The sequence below is a fragment of the Seriola aureovittata genome, chromosome 22, assembly GCF_021018895.1.
Source record: "Seriola aureovittata isolate HTS-2021-v1 ecotype China chromosome 22, ASM2101889v1, whole genome shotgun sequence".
In the NCBI taxonomy this organism is placed as follows: Eukaryota; Metazoa; Chordata; class Actinopteri; order Carangiformes; family Carangidae; genus Seriola; species Seriola aureovittata.
Genome location: NC_079385.1, coordinates 4,316,529 through 4,335,516, shown reverse-complemented (window position 1 = coordinate 4,335,516; position 18,988 = coordinate 4,316,529). Strand labels below are relative to the sequence as shown.

General features: G+C 41.5%; 2 protein-coding genes across 6 annotated transcripts; both read right to left on the bottom strand.

Annotated features, from left to right (window-relative positions):
- Positions 1-780: 780 nt before the first annotated feature.
- Positions 781-9,261, bottom strand: LOC130163817 (angiopoietin-related protein 5-like). 3 transcript variants are annotated; one of them, XM_056368228.1, is made up of 7 exons: positions 9,144-9,261; positions 3,965-4,039; positions 3,762-3,783; positions 3,546-3,637; positions 3,109-3,226; positions 2,026-2,211; positions 781-1,420 (listed from the first exon to the last, which is right to left on the bottom strand). In XM_056368228.1, exons 1-7 carry the CDS (start codon positions 9,165-9,167, stop codon positions 1,122-1,124), a joined length of 816 nt encoding a protein of 271 aa, XP_056224203.1. In that variant the 5' UTR covers positions 9,168-9,261; the 3' UTR covers positions 781-1,121. The 3 variants fall into 3 exon arrangements, with proteins under 3 accessions (XP_056224203.1, XP_056224204.1, XP_056224202.1); XM_056368229.1 differs by lacking the exon at positions 9,144-9,261 and adding an exon at positions 4,305-4,528; XM_056368227.1 differs by lacking the exons at positions 781-1,420; positions 2,026-2,211; positions 3,109-3,226; ... (1 more) ...; positions 3,762-3,783; positions 3,965-4,039 and adding exons at positions 5,818-6,457; positions 7,076-7,261; positions 8,022-8,139; ... (1 more) ...; positions 8,675-8,696; positions 8,877-8,951 and having other exon boundaries at positions 9,144-9,255.
- Positions 9,185-18,899, bottom strand: LOC130163811 (NACHT, LRR and PYD domains-containing protein 12-like). 3 transcript variants are annotated; one of them, XR_008826523.1, is made up of 12 exons: positions 17,805-18,899; positions 17,685-17,708; positions 15,834-17,586; positions 15,495-15,668; positions 15,161-15,334; positions 14,882-15,055; positions 13,890-14,063; positions 13,532-13,702; positions 13,122-13,295; positions 12,691-12,737; positions 10,249-12,008; positions 9,185-9,249 (listed from the first exon to the last, which is right to left on the bottom strand). XR_008826523.1 is itself a non-coding variant. In XM_056368217.1 (11 exons), exons 1-11 carry the CDS (start codon positions 18,073-18,075, stop codon positions 11,416-11,418), a joined length of 3,729 nt encoding a protein of 1,242 aa, XP_056224192.1. In that variant the 5' UTR covers positions 18,076-18,899; the 3' UTR covers positions 9,458-11,415. The 3 variants fall into 3 exon arrangements, 2 of the variants coding, with proteins under 2 accessions (XP_056224192.1, XP_056224194.1); XM_056368217.1 differs by lacking the exon at positions 9,185-9,249 and having other exon boundaries at positions 9,458-12,008; XM_056368219.1 differs by lacking the exons at positions 9,185-9,249; positions 14,882-15,055 and having other exon boundaries at positions 9,458-12,008.
- Between the last annotated feature and the right edge of the window lie 89 nt (positions 18,900-18,988).

Sequence of the window (18,988 nt, the reverse complement as noted above, 5' to 3'; positions counted from 1 at the left end):
CAAACACACTCAGCCGACCCCATTACCCGCTAGACTTGAAGCAGCTAACTCTACCTCTGAGAGATAACCTGTGCTTTGGGTTCAGTGAAATGTGAGCTGTTATCTGCTGGTGTTAGAGGCTAAAAGGAGAGTTTCATCACAGAATGCCTTTACAAATGAATGATATGGATTTATTTACAGTTAGCCAGGTAGATTAATTCCCAGTTGTTGACCACACCTCCATAGCAACACTGGGAACAACAGGTATTTTGTCTCCCAAGTTGTTTCTCGTTAGCTATCACTTTGAATGCTGTTGTAAACCTGGGATGTGCGAGCAGCGCCACACTGTGGCCTGGATCACTTCAGCTGATTGTGACGTACTGAGTGCAGCCAAAGCTCCGTCCTCTGACAGTAAGTTTAATGAAAACAATGTAAATCTGTCTCAAGGTGGTTCATACACCAGACACTTGTAATCCAGCGAGGTGGGACTTTCTTCCTTTCTATTGTCCGTCAGTGGAGAATAAAACTGCAAGTGGAATTTATAACGGCCTTTATATTAAATAATATTAATCTTTACCTCAACTGCCACATATTCATGCAAATCTCTGAACTGTTTAATGGTAATTGTTGCTATAACAATGATACATTTACATGATGTGATGACATCATCAAAAAGCTATTTGGGAAACATACTGCAATAAATGTTTGAAAATGTAAAACCTGTAATATTAGTTTGAAGATGAACTCATTGTTACTCACATGGTGTGTTAAACCAGGAATAAAGAACATTTGACAAGCAGGTTCTGCAAGTAGTTTATTTGTAGATGTTTCATAATGAAATAAATGCATTTTGTGGATTGTTAGCACGGCTATTGCAAAGGCTAAAAACACCTTGCACTAGATGTGGATTGTGCTGCATCAAATGAATCAAAATCCTCAAAGTGACTTAGTACATTTAAGTTACGCCTGAACACTAGCATCCAGCATTACTGGAACTGTTGAATCTCCAAAGGCAGAAACACCCCACAAGTGTGAAATAAACAGGACAACCACTTTCTAAAAGTAAGAGCAGTGCAAAGATGATTGTTGGATTCTTCTTTTAAATGTGAGCCAACATGGAGTTAAACATGGACGCTCTCCTCTCACACAGACTTGATCATCAGTCTGCTGGCCTTGGCCGAGTAAGGTGCAGGAGGTCTCCAGGTGCGCCAGTGAAGGCCAGAGGCCCAACCGATGTTGTCACCAGCAGGATGCCATTCACCATTCAGACTGGCAGAACCACAGCGACTGTACCACCAACCACCGCCATCTGATGAGGCACAATCATCTTTAGCAATGTCACCAAAGATGCACGGGGAGCAGCCGTCGTTGTCACGATCAACGGTGCTGAAGCCGTAGCCGTTCTGGTCGATGCCTGCATAGGCGCCTCGGATGGCGTCGCCTTTAAACAGAGTTTGGAACAATTTGGTCTGGAGTTACAAGATGATGAAACAAAGAATTTCCCAGTAAAAGTAAATAATCACTCACTTTTATCAGTTGCACAACTATGTCTGGATTAGGTTTGCAAACGTTAGTCACCATAAGCTACTGGTCATACCAGACCAAGTAAGACTGTAGCAGTAAAACCACTGACTGCACTCAGTTCATCAATAAACTTTCAACTTCTCACTTTTAGGATGAAAATTATGTTATTTCTTCTTTCATTTGAAAGCAGCTGTGTGAAGCATTTTATCACTACAAACTGTCAGTCTCCAGCTGCTCTCCACTCACTGTGTATCAGAGTTGGATTTAAGCTGCTGGATTGCTTTACACCACAGAACAGAAAGAGGGCGCTGTTGTTTCAGAAAACAGCTAAAGCCGGCAGAGTTGCTGCTGACCTGGGAAAATCACTTCTAATGTGCATCATTGACTTGTAAGTTTAATTTACACTTAAACATTGAAAACAGCACACAAATTATGAATTAAATTCAAATAAAGAGAATATTTGTGTATAAAAAAGGGACAGTGAGAAAAGGTAAAGAGCAGCAGTTAAAAAGGCTGCAGTACCTGTGTTTCCACTGTATTTCCCCACATGCAGTTTGAAAGCTGTGTCCTCATCTCCCAGTCTAAAGTCCTGGTACTCAGCGAAAGCAGTGCCACCTTCATGGTCCCACAAGTCCACCCTAAGGGTCCACTTCTTGGTCTTGTCCTTGGTCACAGAGGAAACTTTCTCCAGACCGAGCCAGTGGTCCTCTGAGGGAATCAGCAGAGCATTGCCACGACACGTTTATGCACCAATTTCCACAAACAAACTAAGTCCCAAAGAGTTTGGCCCTTTACAAAACAACAGTTATCATTGCTGCAGGGTTCAGGTTTTCATGTTTCCTGTGGGTAGATTTTATTAGAGAAAGTGCATGTCACCCTCACAGTGTGTTGGAAAAATTGTGATACTTTATGATTAACATAACCATCTTAAAAGGCAAACTGTATTATCCTGTTTTGAACTTTCCATTATTGTGTCTACTTTTAAGACAGGTGTTGTCAGAGAGGAGCGCAGTGACCTTCGCTGTTCCTCCTGGCCACTACACCAAAACATTAGCTATGATAAGGCAGGAATCGAGTCTCTATTGTGTCTGTCTCATTTCAGCAACAATGTAAGGACACTCATATATTCTGTGTATAAATTCTGTGTGAATCTTGCATCCTTTGAACATTTGCACTGCGAGCTCTTGTGTGTAACTTGTTCCCTTGCTGCAAGAATAAATATCTTACTCTTGTGAATCTTCAGACAGTGTTCCTGGGATTATTTGATAATTTACTTAATACAGTGTAATGTAGTTTAGATTTGAAGCTGGACTGTGTCTCTTTACTCCACAGTCTGGAGGACAGCAGGTGACAAGGGGAGCTCTTTGCTGCAAGCGTCGACGAGAAAAACATCATCTTTGTTAATGCAATGTGTTCCCTTTACAGTACATCGAGTCTTGAATTTAAAATTAATGAATTAAAATGAATATTCACTGTGTGTTTTGTAAGGTGTGTCAGTCACCAGAAATTAGACTTAGCCTTTTAAACAAACAACCACTTTTAAACTGTCAGGATTAATGGAAATGAATAATGACAGTTAACGCTGCAGTGTTTTATCTTACTCACTTGTCACATCTCCAAAACCATTTTTGTATTCTGCCCATTTCCTGTTGAAGGAAACTGCTCGTCCACTGCGTCTCTGAAACACCGTCCAGCCTCCATCTGCTCGCATCTCACAGTACACCTGAACAGGTAGTCCAGGAAACACATTAGGAAAACCAGCTGCCAGGTTTTCTTACACTTTTACTAGAGACTGAGACATGTTCTACAGGGCTTTGGAAAGGATCACATGAAGTGTTAAGTGACATGTTGGGCTGATTTCTGACATGCATATTAAATACAAATGACAGCAACAACAGATTCAGAGGGAGAAATCTGCCACCTTTGTCATGGTAAACTGTGTGTGCGCCAACAGAAAGCCTCAGGCATAGCAGGAGGCAGGGCTTAGCAAACTGTTAGTTAAAGTACAAATTGCTTTGTGCACAACATGTCACATTCATTACCTTGAATGGCTTCTTGACTCCGGGAGGCTGGACTACATAAACTCCACTGGATGCTTGTGGTGAGCGAGTCTTGATCTGTGTGCAGTCTGTTCCTGAGATGTACATGACAAGAGAAAACAAAGAGGATGAGCCACAGTCAATATGAACGTGGTACAAGACACGTTCCTAATGTAAAGTATATGGAATTGTAAATGTAAGCAATAACATGCTCTGTACCTCGACCTCCTGTCCGCTGCCCCTAGCAACACCACAGAGAAAGTTTTAAAGTGAGACTTGATGCAGTGAAAACACACAACTTACAGGTAGACATTACAGCCAGAGCTTGAGAGAAGACATTTTGTTTTTATCTGATTTACACTCATGCAAGTACAGAAGAAGACATTGATGTGAGGGGAGGTTTCTGTAGTTTTGATTTTTACCTCAGCTTGTCCTGTGCAGCTGAAGAGAAAAGCCAAGATGAGCCCAAAGTATCGAACCAGACTCTTCATTTTCACCTGAGTTTCAGTTTTAAAAAAAAAAAAAAAGTCACATTTTGGTCCCAATCAGATATCTTAAAATATCTTTAACAACTTTTTAATCAACCCTCAGCAAGTACAACAACATTACTTCTGTCAATGTTAATTGAAAACTGAAGTTTACACCTCAGCCCTCATAAGGAGACTGACAAATGACACAAAGCAGACATTTCAACCGTTCTTCACTTTCACAGGATTTAAGTGTAAAATACAACCATTAAAATCAATAAGCACAAACACTTACCTGCATGTTCAGTGAACCTTGAATCTCAGCTCAGACTCCACAAAAGGAAGAGCACCTTTTCCCACCGACTAAACTGACTCCTGCTTCAACCTGGGAGATGCAGGAAATCACTAACCAAAGCAGAATCAGATGAAGCAGACTGAGAGAAGGGAATATTGCCACAAAACTTCCACACCGAAGCCCAGTTGGTAATAAGACCGTTTCTGGAAATACTATGAGTTTTTATTTACAAGGCTGTGAAGACGTTTCCAATCAGGAGTCACATGATCACACCTGAGGCAGGGAGGGAGGATAGATGAACCACTCCTGCCTGGAAAGGAACCGCCCTCCTCAGGTGCAACCACTTCACCAAGATGAGAGGTCATATACACCTCTTTCCTCCCTTTTCATTTTTTAACATTTTTTATTAACCTCAGTCATGGTGGATATGCGTCATTGCATAAACCACACACACGTTAAAAAGAAATTTGAAAAGAAATGAAATAAAAAAGCTCAGCATTCATGAACCTCGGACTCCAGCCTCATCTATGTGTCTCAAACACACTCAGCCGACCCCATTAGCCGCTAGACTTAAAGCAGCTAACTCTACCTCTGAGAGATAACCTGTGCTTTGGGTTCAGTGAAATGTGAGCTGTTATCTGCTGGTGTTAGAGGCTAAAAGGAGAGTTAAATGTGTAACTATGGTTCTATGAGTTCTGGACGACTGTCAGATGTTTAGGCATTAAAACTGTTGGAATAGGAGTCAACTGTTTGATGGAGCTCTCAGGAGAAACTTGGCAACTTGTAAAGCTGGAAAACGTTAAGTGACCATATATTTATAAGATCTTTGTTGTTCATCAGTAATGGATGCCAGGCACATTATTTACAGAACTTACAGAATGCCATTACAAATGAATGATATGGATTTATTTACAGTTAGCCAGGTAGATTAATTCCTAGTTGTTGACCACACCTCCATAGCAACACTGGGAACAACAGGTATTTTGTCTCCCAAGTTGTTTCTCTTGTTAGCTATCACTTTGAATGCTGTTGTAAACCTGGGATGTGCGAGCAGCGCCACACTGTGGCCTGGATCACTTCAGCTGATTGTGACGTACTGAGTGCAGCCAAAGCTCCATCCTCTGACAGTAAGTTTAATGAAAACAATGTAAATCTGTCTCAAGGTGGTTCATACACCAGACACTTGTAATCCAGCGAGGTGGGACTTTCTTCCTTTCTATTGTCCGTCAGTGGAGAATAAAACTGCAAGTGGAATTTATAACGGCCTTTATATTAAATAATATTAATCTTTACCTCAACTGCCACATATTCATGCAAATCTCTGAACTGTTTAATGTTGCCAAGAAACAAAGACCTGATTTACATGATGTGATGACATCATCAAAAAGCTATTTGGGAAACATACTGCAATAAATGTTTGAAAATGTAAAACCTGTAATATTAGTTTGAAGATGAACTCATTGTTACTCACATGGTGTGTTAAACCAGGAATAAAGAACATTTGACAAGCAGGTTCTGCAAGTAGTTTATTTGTAGATGTTTCATAATGAAATAAATGCATTTTGTGGATTGTTAGCACGGCTATTGCAAAGGCTAGAAACACCTTGCACTAGATGTGGATTGTGCTGCATCAAATGAATCAAAATCCTCAAAGTGACTTAGTACATTTAAGTTACGCCTGAACACTAGCATCCAGCATTACTGGAACTGTTGAATCTCCAAAGGCAGAAACACCCCACAAGTGTGAAATAAACAGGACAACCACTTTCTAAAAGTAAGAGCAGTGCGAAGATGATTGTTGGATTCTTCTTTTAAATGTGAGCCAACATGGAGTTAAACATGGACGCTCTCCTCTCACACAGACTTGATCATCAGTCTGCTGGCCTTGGCCGAGTAAGGTGCAGGAGGTCTCCAGGTGCGCCAGTGAAGGCCAGAGGCCCAACCGATGTTGTCACCAGCAGGATGCCATTCACCATTCAGACTGGCAGAACCACAGCGACTGTACCACCAACCACCGCCATCTGATGAGGCACAGTCTTCTTCAGCAATGTCACCAAAGATGCACGGGGAGCAGCCGTCGTTGTCACGATCAACGGTGCTGAAGCCGTAGCCGTTCTGGTCGATGCCTGCATAGGCGCCTCGGATGGCGTCGCCTTTAAACAGAGTTTGGAACAATTTGGTCTGGAGTTACAAGATGATGAAACAAAGAATTTCCCAGTAAAAGTAAATAATCACTCACTTTTATCAGTTGCACAACTATGTCTGGATTAGGTTTGCAAACGTTAGTCACCATAAGCTACTGGTCATACCAGACCAAGTAAGACTGTAGCAGTAAAACCACTGACTGCACTCAGTTCAGCTAAGGTGTGTTCATCAATAAACTTTCAACTTCTCACTTTTAGGATGAAAATTATGTTATTTCTTCTTTCATTTGAAAGCAGCTGTGTGAAGCATTTTATCACTACAAACTGTCAGTCTCCAGCTGCTCTCCACTCACTGTGTATCAGAGTTGGATTTAAGCTGCTGGATTGCTTTACACCACAGAACAGAAAGAGGGCGCTGTTGTTTCAGAAAACAGCTAAAGCCGGCAGAGTTGCTGCTGACCTGGGAAAATCACTTCTAATGTGCATCATTGACTTGTAAGTTTAATTTACACTCAAACATTGAAAACAGCACAAAAATTATGAATAAAATTCAAATAGAGAATATTTGTGCATAAAAAAGGAACAGTGAGAAAAGGTAAAGAGCAGCAGTTAAAAAGGCTGCAGTACCTGCGTTTCCACTGTATTTCCCCACATTCAGTTTGAAAGCTGTTTTCTCATTTCCCAGTCGAAAGTTTCGGTACTCAGCAAAAGCAGTGCCACCTTCATGGTCCCACAAGTCCACCCTAAGGGTCCACTTCTTGGTCTTGTCCTTGGCCACAGAGAAAACCTTCTTCAGACCGAGCCAGTGGTCCTCTGAGGGAATCAGCAGAGCACAAAGACAGGATTTATGTTTGATATCTCTTTGTACAAATTAACAGAAACAAACTATGTCCCAAAGAGTTTGGCCCTTTACAAAACAACAGTTATCATTGCTGCAGGATTCAGGTTTTTATGTTTCCTGTGGGTGAATCAGCAGGAATTCAGGGTCAGGTGAAAGTTCAACCTTGCAATTTGTGCTTATAATTGGAGTGAGTTTTCTCTCAGTGCTTTCCTCCAGGTGAAGCTGCCACCGTAGTCTGATGTGTTAGAGAATGTGCATGTCGCCCTCACAGTGCAATTAGATTAAAAGCTGGACTGTGACTGTCACCTTCTGTCTCATTGCTCCGCAGTCTGGAGGACAGCAAAACCAGCCCATAGGTGTCTGTGTAGCAGGTTATTACGACAAATAGTTATCTTTTGTTGCTAGGTGACATCTAGTGGTCGTAGTAATTATGACAGGAGCAAGGGGAAAAGAGGGGTGAAAAAGGTTGGAGTTGTTGCAACGACAAGAGGGGATTTCTGCTGTCAAAAGATGACATCTTTGTTGCTGTAATGTGTTACCTTTACAGTACACTGAGTCCATAATCAAAATTTATGGGATATTTATATTCACAATGTGTTTTGTGAGGTGTGTCACAGTCACCATGAATTAGACTTAGCCTTCTAAACAAACACAAACTCTCTTATAGGCTTAATAATAACTAATCATGACATACACACAGTGGATAACGCTGCAGTGTTTTATCTTACTCACTTGTCAGGTTTCCAAAACCATTTTTGTAAGCTGCCCATTTCCTGTTGAAGGAAACTGCTTGTCCACTGCGTCTCTGAAACACCGTCCAGCCTCCATCTGCTCGCATCTCACAGTACACCTGAACAGGTAGTCCAGGAAACACGTTAGGAAAACCAGCTGCCAGGTTTTCTTACACTTTTACTAGAGACTGAGACATGTTCTACAGGGCTTTGGAAAGGATCACATGAAGTGTTAAGTGACATGTTGGGCTGATTTCTGACATGCATATTAAATACAAATGACAGCAACAACAGATTCAGAGGGAGAAATCTGCCACCTTTGTCATGGTAAACTGTGTGTGCGCCAACAGAAAGCCTCAGGCATAGCAGGAGGCAGGGCTTAGCAAACTGTTAGTTAAAGTACAAATTGCTGTGTGCACAACATGTCACATTCATTACCTTGAATGGCTTCTTGACTCCGGGAGGCTGGACTGCATAAACTCCACTGGATGCTTGTGGTGAGCGAGTCTTGATCTGTGTGCAGTCTGTTCCTGAGATGTACATGACAAGAGAAAACAAAGAGGAAGAGCCACAGTCAATATGAACGTGGTACAAGACACATTCCTAATGTAAAGTATATGGAATTGTAAATGTAAGCAATAACATGCTCTGTACCTCGACCTCCTGTCCGCTGCCCCTAGCAACACCACAGAAAAGTTTTAAAGTGAGACTTGATGCAGTGAAAACACACAACTTACAGGTAGACATTACAGCCAGAGCTTGAGAGAAGACATTTTGTTTTTATCTGATTTACACTCATGCAAGTACAGAAGAAGACATTGATGTGAGGGGAGGTTTCTGTAGTTTTGATTTTTACCTCAGCTTGTCCTGTGCAGCTGAAGAGAAAAGCCAAGATGAGCCCAAAGTATCGAACCAGACTCTTCATTTTCATCTGAGTTTCACAGTTTAAAAGTCACATTTTGGTCCAAATCAGATATCTTTTAAAATATCTTTAACAACTTTCTAATCAACCCTCAGCAAGTACAACAACATTACTTCTTTGAATGTTAAATTGAAAACTACAGTTTAGGTACAAAAATAAAATACCATTAAAAATCTATCTTTTCTTTCTCTAAACACTTACCTGAGTGTTGTGTGAACCTTGCATCGCAGCTCAAATTCCACAACATAGGGGAACCTTTATCCACCGACTAAAGCTGCCACACCTCCTCCATGTTTGCCGTCATTTCCTGTCAGACCAGACTGAGTAAGACAGAAGCTTGAGCAACAGACAGAGAGTCAACAACACTACCAGTAACTTCCCACATTCCTCCTCAGTCATTTTTCTTTTTTTTCCAAATATGTCACACAACTTTCACAGCTCCAACACTGTAACACTGTCAGATAGTCATAGCTATTTATACTAGCTTAATTCCCAGCACTGACTCTGCCAATCTGGCTCCACAGCTCAAGGAAAATAACATTACAAGACTCAGAATTGGCTGCGATTTCCACTAACAATAATTCACTCTTCCCTGGAAGAAAATGTTTCTCCTAAAAGATTCAGAAAGATTACAAAGATTACAATTTCCTCCATATTTTCACCATGAGTATTTGTACTTAGTGATTAGCAAGGTCAGAGGGTTTGTTAATGTTTTGACAACTGTTGGTTATTCATGATGCCCAGAGGATGAATCAGTGACTTTTGTGATCCCTGGACTTTTCCTTTGGAACCACCTTGAGGTTGATATTTGGGGTTTTGAGGGAAATATCTCACAGACGGATTGAACGGTAGACGAGAAAGGCCACACTTGCAATTTTTTTCCCCCCTGTTATCTCGGGATAACAAACTAGTTATCCCGAGATAACAAGATAATTATCCCGTTATCTCGAGATAACAAAACTTATTTTGTCATTGTACATTACATTATTAATTACAGACCAGATGTGCCAAGCCAGTATGTAGACTTGCTGTAAACTGAAATTTCCGAACTATGCATTGATCAACGCATCAGAAAATATTTCAATCAAAGGCAGAAATCACATTGTGTCTTTTCAAACAAGATCATTTTCAGATCAGTCCTCGTCAGCTAACAAGTTACTGAGGATTGTTGCTAAGGAGGAGACTTACTGGGATTTACGAGACTTGTTATCTTAAGATAACAGGATAAAAACAAATTTGCAAGTATGACGGCTTCCGTACAACTGTCATGAAATTTGTATTTGCATGTACTGTGTGGATATTTTACCTTGTGATGCTCTTTCCCTCTGGTTTGGATAGTTTAATAGTGATGTTTATATTTCCTTTCCTTAGTACTTGTTTAGCTAGTTTTTCCACTTTTTCATGCCCTTTCAACTACTGCATTTCCTCAAAAAGTGGGTGGGGCCTTTATTTACCTCACCTGAAGAAGGTATCAGATTTTTATTTGAGATAGGCTTGTATTAGAGGCAGGTGTTTTTTTCTTATTCACTCTGTTTAACATAGAATTGGTCATTTCCCCCTGGTTACCATCTTAAAGTTACTGCATAATGTCTTATACAAACTAAACACCTCCCACAATTTTTTCAAATTAAAAGCCTTCTAGCATTTCAGTGGACAGAAACCCTTTATTAGTTAACAGGGCTTTTATTACTGTGCTGCAGTAAGTGAATCGTCTCATTTCCAGTTGCTGGTGTTTCTGTTGTTTACATGCTATCCAGATTTGCAAGGCTCTTTAGCTTAGCAGTTAGCACAGCCAACACTACAGGTTGTTAACGCTGCCCTAATTGAAACCGTTTGCGCCAAATCATTTTGAAAGGGCAATGGCCAATGGGGAAACTCCAATTCAGTCACATGGCATTAGGCTGACCAACAGTGGAACTATAATCACTCAGTAAGTCAGTCAGCCTCCATTATAGGGCTGGCCCCACTATTGCGGTTCAGCCAAAAAATGTTACCAAATTTGCATTATTGTTTTTTGAAATGTCCATATCTTTCAGATGGGATTGTAACAACTGCAATACAAGCAGCTTGAAGAAGTCTATTAATACATCCATGTTGTACAGCCCCACAGAGCCTTCAGGATCTTGTTGGATGATTTTTGCCTTTCTTCACTGGCTGCATTGGATTTGAAAAGCATGTCAGTGTGTGATGCATTCGTGTGCATGTAGGAAATTACAGCTGAAAGTTTGCAGTTGGCTATTGAGAGAAACCTTTTTAATGAAAGATGCTACCAAATTTACAGTAACCCTTCTTACAGTGTCCATGCTTGTATACATACATAGGCTATACATTTCATCGACATCTACAAATGAAGTTTGAAATCAGCAAGTTCATAGAGCCTGACTGTAAATTCATAATTCTCCTTTTTCCAGCATTATGTCTGTGTCCACTATGTCCTCCATTAAACTGAAATCTTTTCTGTCATCGTCTGCACTTAAAACTCAACAACTCTTTCTGCACTAGCTGAGCGAGAAATTAATTGTGGCATGCCCTGCTCTGTACAAATTATCACAGAGCAGTCTTCCTCTGCCATCCCAAACCCGGCGTAGAGGGGCGCAGTGAAAGTGCTGTAGAACGTGTGAAGGTGACTGAGGGTCCTAGAGGAGACGCTGTAGAAGGACAGGGTGCCACCAGCCCAGTCCAAATAGACTCCAACCCTGTGGGAGCGAGAGAGAGGTGCCGGTATCTCCACAGACTGGCTGTTGTGCTGAGCGATGTAGCGATCCTCAGAGCAGTACAGACTCCAGGACTGGTCTGTTCTGCCAAACCCACAGAGGTGAGAGCTTGCCCTTCGACGGATTCCCCTCATCGCCACGGCGACATCCACCCAGCGTCCCCGCCACTCCACCTCCCAGTAGTGGCGCCGGGTGAGGTCTTGGAGACAGAGCAACTGGTCGACACTCTCAAACCTCTCGGGGTGATCCGGGTACTGCTGTCTCTCCCTGACCCACGTCACCTGCTTTCCCCCGTCGTACAGGAAGAGAGACTTGGCAGCTGTGTTTGCATCAAACGTCAGAGTACATGCATCTGTAAAAGACATACGCATGGATTTCTCTGTGTCCTTCATTTTTAAATCACTGTATTGGTAAATAATCATAATAAGGTCCAGGACCTCAACATTTCAACAACCCCTATCATTTCAGGTCAAAGACCAGAGAGAAAGAAAGAAAGAAAGAAAGATAAAAAGAAAGAAAGAAAGAAAGAAAGAAAGAAAGAAAGAAAGAAAGAAAGAAAGAAAGAAAGAATCCACATAAAACCAGTTTAAAATCACAGAGAACACTGTCAGTTTGATCTCTATCCTCCCACCTGCTGGACAAGTGACGGTACAAGACATCGAACCAAAAGAGTGGAAAGGAGAGAGAGGATTCATATGTCACATTTATTTGCACACAATCTAAACTAAACTAAAACTGAACTCAGGTAGCAGATGGAAAAAATTATTTAAAACACAACCTAATCTTTAGGTATATAGATTTTGCTTTCTTAGTTCAAAGATTCATGTAGAGGCTCGATTAGATATTCAAACCGAGGATTTAAAAAATACAATTTAAATGAATGCATCCCTCTCAATAATCAAAATAATTTCTATTCAAAAGTTACTATCTGACTGATAGAAGGTTACATGCTTTTGAGACCACAGTACAAATGCTTCATTTCTTTATTAAAACGAAAGTAAATGAAAACAATGTAGTAAAACTACATCACTTACAGTTTTTCAATGTTGATTTCAAGTAGCACTCTGCGTTGTGCTCCACACTGTAGACAGGCGGACGTATAAGAAACATTCATCATTAACAGACACATTCATTTTATATTCATTCATATAAAACATATATGTTGTACATATGTAAAATGTGATTGTGTCCACTGTAGAGCATGTGACCATGTTGAGTCCTGCTTCCTCAGTCTATTGTGCTTTCTATTCTATCTGCAGTTTATCATGTGCGCATCACATGTGTTTCTGCTAAAACTAAAACTGTCCAAAAGGGAACTTGGTAATGAAGTGAAACCTTGAACTACCATACTCTCTGTATTTCAGAAATTTCTGTGATTGTATTTTTTTTTTTTTTCATTGTATTGTTGGTACCACTAGTGAGTTATACCCAGGAACCACTGAGGCTAACTAAGCTGGTGTTTTACCTGAGTTTTTCCAGTTTACACAGCGGGTTGTCCAGATGGATTGAGATCAGCTTCACTCCAGAGTCCTGCAGGAAGTTGTAGCTGAGGTCCAGCTGCCTCAGGCAGGATGGGTTGGAGCTCAGCGCTGAAGCCAAATAGGTGCAGCCTTTCCCAGTGACTCCGCAGAACGACAGCCTGTGTTCATCCAAAAACACATTGTTTACTTTTTTGTATTATGAAGACATGAGGTTTACAGAGTTTCTTACTTGTTTGGTTTGACATTTCTACATTCATAGTGCAGATTTTTTTCATATCTTATGATTAATTATTACATTACTATGATTATTATTATCTAGGGTAACTACATGCACTATTAACATTTGAGGACAAAAAGATTGTGTTATGCTAGAGATAATGTAAAGGCAGCTCACCTTAACGTCTCCAGTTTACAGTGTGAACTTGCCAGTCCTGCAGAGAGTAGCTTCACCTCTGAGTCTTGCAGGTCGTTCTCGCTCAGATCGAGGACTTGCAGGTAAGAGGAATCAGAGCTGAGGACTGAGGCAAAATCAGCACAGCATTTCTGTAGATTGCCTTCATTTAACCTGAGGGTGAGAAAATGTCCTGTCTTTAATATCTGGTGTTGCCACACAAAGTTAAAATGTTAGGCTGAACTGCAGTTGATGCTTATTTTAGTAAAAGTTATACCCTATTACTTCACAAATTAAAGGTCCATGTCCATGTGTTGCTAAATATATATTTTTTGTGACAACTGAACCTGAGTGACCTCACCTTAATTTCTCCAGTTTACAGTTTGGACTTCTCAGCCCAGCGCATAGCATCTGAATGTCTGGACCATGCAGGTTGTTCCCACTCAGGTCCAGCTCTTTTAGGAGGGCGGAGTCAGAGCTGAGAGCTGAGCCAATGTGATTGCAGCATTTCTGTGTTAGGCCACACCAGCCGAGCCTGATAGGTGGAGGAAATTTTCAAATGAAATTACAGCAACATAATGATGGTGAACATGTGATCATGGCTGCACTTTGGTGGTAAAAAGCATGCAACCAGCTCTAAATACAACACTGACATTATCTGTTAAAGTTAATATGGCAAAAATGTCAGCAAACAGTTGCCTATGTAGCCACCTAGCATAGCACATATTCATTTGGAGTCAAATTTCTGGCCACATGGTGACTGTATGTCCAATATTATTTCGCAGGAGGCAAATTTTCCTCTGCATGTGTTTGGGAATGTGACTGGCCTGAAGCTGCATGACCAAATAGCCAGTCCATCTATGTGTCGGTCTCCATTAGCTAATATGTATATGACTAGGTGTCTTTTATATTTTCTTTAACCTTTTTTAAATGTTTTGTTTCATTACCATCTTGATTAAATGCTCTTTATGTGTTTTATGATAACTCTGATATAGGCCACAAGCCAAAACCCACTGGTTTGACTTTCTTTACATGACAAATGTTCAGTTTTGACTTTTGAAACTTTTTCCTTCCCCGTGCATCTTGGAAGTAGCTGAAGTTGTGTCAGAAATCCCTACTCTGTTCCTATATCTGTGTCAGTCATCTCCTTCCCTTTAGAGGTCAAAATCTAATTAATGCACATTTGAACAAATATTTTAATTCAAAAGAAATGACAAAATCAGGCCTAAGCAGCAAAGCAAAATTTCCTTTTTTCACTGAAGGAACTTAAACAAACAATGACATTACCACAGTGTTTTGCTGCTCAAGCTTACACTGTCAAGCTCACTCTGCTCACACTCAGCTCACACTGACCTGAGTGTTTCCAGTCTGCAATGTGGACTCCCCAGTCCAGCAGTAAGCAGACATACACCAGAATCTTTCAGACTGTTGTTGCTCAGGTCAAGATTTTTCAGGTGAGATGAGCCTGAGCTTAAAACTAAAGTCAAGTCTTCACAGCAACTGTCTTTCAGCTTGCAATCATTCAACCTGCAGAAGAGTATTTACCAAAAAACACCATTCTTAAAAACACTGCCTTCGATTAAAGAAAGTCCAAGAAAGAGATTTATGTTTGTCAGCAGAAGCAGGTCGAACCTTAGTGTTTCCAGTTTACAGTGATGGCTGCAGAGTCCCACACACAGAGCCTTTACTGCTGTTTTCTGGAAGTCATTAGCACTCAGGTCCAGTTCTGTAAGTTGGGTTGACTCTGTGCCAAGAGCACCAGCCAGTGCCTTACAGCAGACTCCTTCCAGTTCACACTTATGTAATCTAAAAAAGGAAAATAAGAAGTTGTGTAATTATCCTGGAATACAAAACTGCATTCAACAGCGTTAAATCTAACCCACAACTCATACAACCACAAGAAGTAGCTAGTTACTGTTGTTACTGTTGCAGGGGATGTATTGTGCAATATTGTTGTGCTACAGACCTTAGCTTCTTCAATTTACAGTGTGGACTTCCTAATCCAACAGAAAGCAGCTTCACCCCTAAATCCCGCAGGCTGTTGTCACTCAGATCCAGTTCTGTCAGGTGAGAGGAGGTTGAGCTCAGTGCAGAGGCCAAACCTTCACAGCAGTTCTCAGTGAGGTTACAGTGATTTAGCCTAGAAAAACAAGGGAATAGAAAAGGGATAAGAAAGTGGTCAGGCCAGAGGTAAAAGTCCAAAAGTAGCTGGGGTAATGAGCAGAAATCACTTTTGTTTGCAGCTCAGAGAGCAACTAAAACCAGCATGCAAGAGGAACATGTCTTGTCATGTGGGTGAACTTACAGAGCACGTGTGGAGGATGTAATGACAGTCAGCAGCTTCGCCACTCCTTCTTCAGATCTTATGTACTTCTTCAAGTCGAACTCTTCCTCTGTTGCCTCTGACGTCATCAGTTCAAATGTGAGTGCAGACCACTGAACCGGAGTCAGTTTTTTGGCTGCGAGCCTCCCAGAACTCACAAAATTCTGGATCTCCTGCACCAAAGACTCCTCTTTGAGCTCGCTCAGGCAGTGGAAGAGGTTGAGCTTGGCCTCTGGTTCCTCTTTGATTTTGTCCTTGATGAACTGGACAGTTCTTGCCACATCTTCCTCTCCTTCTGCTTCCAAATGAAGTATTCTACCCAGGAGCTCCTGGTTTGACTTCAGCGACAGTCCCATGAGAAAGCGAAGGAAGAGGTCCCAGCGTCCGTCCTTACTCTCCAAGGCTTTTTCAATGGTGGTTTTGTGAAAATTGAACACAGACTTGGGGAGCCATCTTGTAGACATCCTTTTCAGGTATCCAAGAACAACATTATCCTTTCTATGCATGTAGGAATGATGAGCATACACAGCTGCCAGAAACTCCTGAATGGTCAAATGGATGAAGCTAAAGACTTCTCGCCTCCTCGTGCCCTCCATCATAAATACCTCGGTGCAAACTCCTGAGTAGATGGTTGCCTCTTTGACGTCCATGCCACATTCTTTCAGATCTGCCTCGTAGAAGATCAGTTTGCCCTTCTCCAGTTGACGGTACGCCAGCTCTGCTAGCTTCAAGACTACATTGACACTTTCTATTGGGTAGTGCCCTTCTATCATCCTGTCTGTCTGGCAGAGAAGGAGATATGCATACATCTCTGTCAGGGTATTGGGCATGCCTCTTGTCAAGTTGTCGCGCAACATTTTCTTCATCACAGTCACTGTGATCCAGCAGAAAACTGGTATTTGACACATGATGTAGAGGCTTCTTGACGACTTCACATGGTTGATGATTCTGAAGGCGAGGTTATCGTCACACAAACGCTTCTTAAAGTATTCCTCCTTCTGTTCATTAGCGAAGCCCTTGACTTCCGTCCACAGATGGATGTGTTTTCGAGAGATACGGCCGACCGCTGCGGGTCTGGATGTGATCCAGATGAGGGCGTTCCCAAGCAGATCGCCCGCGATGAGGTTTGTGATCAGGACATCCAGTGAAGCTGGCTCTGTCACATCTCTCAAGACCTTGTTGTGCTTGAAGTTCAAAGGCAGGAGAGTCTCGTCAAGGCCGTCAAAGATGAACAAGACTTTGCATTCTGTTCCCAGAGTCTCAAGAGGTTTCATCTCAGGGAAGAACTGGTGAAGCAGCTGCATCAGACTGTGTTCTTTTTCGCCTATGTTGGGATTCAGTTCACGGAAAGGAAGTGGGAAGAGGAAGGTGATGTCCTGATTTTCATCTCCTTCTGCCCAGCTCAGGGTAAACTTCTGTGCACAGACAGTTTTACCCACTCCAGGGATACCCTGGGTAAGCACAGTTCTGATGTGCTTCTCTTGGTTGGGCTTGGGTTTGAAAATGTTGCCAACCTTAATTGATGTTTCTTCTGTTGTGACATGGCTGGACCTCTGCTGTCTGACCTCATGCTCCTCGGTGAAGCCTCCCCAAGCTCCTTCGATCACGCGCAGTTCAGTGTAGATTTTGTTGAGGTAGACAGTGTCCCCTTCATCTGCATTCCCCTCAAAAATATTTTGGTACTTTTCCCTCAGAGTGGATTTAAGTTTGTCTCGGATTGCATGGTGGTCGATTCCTGTTCAAAGAATAAAGTTTCAGTTTTGTATAGTTCAACCTTGTCTGTACATGGGTATACGAGTTTGAACTTGTTAACGTGTCTGTTTAGCTTCTTACCTTTGCCAGGTTGATTGCTTGGAACTGAAAAAGACAGAGAGGGAATAGGTGTTACGTGCCAAGCTATTTTGTCTTACAAACTAACTAAACAGCCAATTTTTACTTTTTAATCTCTTTTACCTTGATCGTACTTCTTCTTTAATTTTTCAGCGCACAGTTTTAGTTTCATCCTCACCAGTATATCCACTGTGACAGTAACAGCATCATCATAGCCATATGTCTGCACCAAAACATCCACAGTGCCTGGCCTGTCCACGCTGTCAACCCGAGACTTTGGAATATGTGGGAATCCTTCAAGAACATCACTGAAAAGAAAAAACTGGAAGGTCCTCAGCTGTTCAGCAACCAGTTCCTCTAAAGTTTCCAAGAGCAGCTGTGGGACACGCGCCATTATCTTTTCTCCATGCAGGTCATGTGATCAGCCTGTCCTGTTGTTGTGCGTCCATCCTCTGTCTGAAGCAAGGTTTAAATGCACAACAAGTTTCAGTTCTGAGCTGATGTGGGCTGGTGTAGCTGTCGTCATCATGTCACTGAGCTCTAAGATTTATAGCCTTTGTAATCAGTACAAAAAGCAATGTCACTGCTGTTTTACGATAAATGCATTGGTCCTGCCCCTCTTATCAGCTTTCCTTATGAGTGCAGTTGTTTGCATGCCATATACTGTTAAACTAGTTGAGCCAGTCCAGTCAAGTGCGTGATAGGCATGGATGGGGGCTGAAAAGCATAATAGTGAAGAGGGTTGTGAGAGAAGAAAGTAGGCAGTCCATTATGCAGTATTTTCAGTTTCATTCTGTGTCACATCCACATTGAGATTCTTGTTTTGGTGACCAGACAAATCAAAATAAAAAGGGCCTGCAGGTCAACCCAAACTGAGATGCAGGAGTATGACACTGTGTGAAAGCCCTCATGTCTTTTTGATGAGCTGGAATACATATACTGTAGGAGGCTGTTGGCACAGCTCAGTGTTTACTGTCAGCAGTGCAATGTCAACAGATACCAGCATACATTTGTACTTCCTGAAAACCTCTGGGAAGTGGTTTGACAGATGAGAAGAAGAAAAATGAAAGAAGAAGAAAGAGAAGCAGCTAACTAGCACTGTGCTAATAGCAACAGCAGCCAATACAATGTCTATAAAAGAAATAAATGATAAATCCTACAGTGGGTTCTTTAATTCAAACAACTCTGTATACTTAGCATAATTATATACTTCAATTAAAAATTTGCAGTTAATACAAATGCACAAGTAACTGTTGTTTGTCATAGATTGAGAAAATAGGTTTTCAGGGCTTTAAATATGTGCAGGT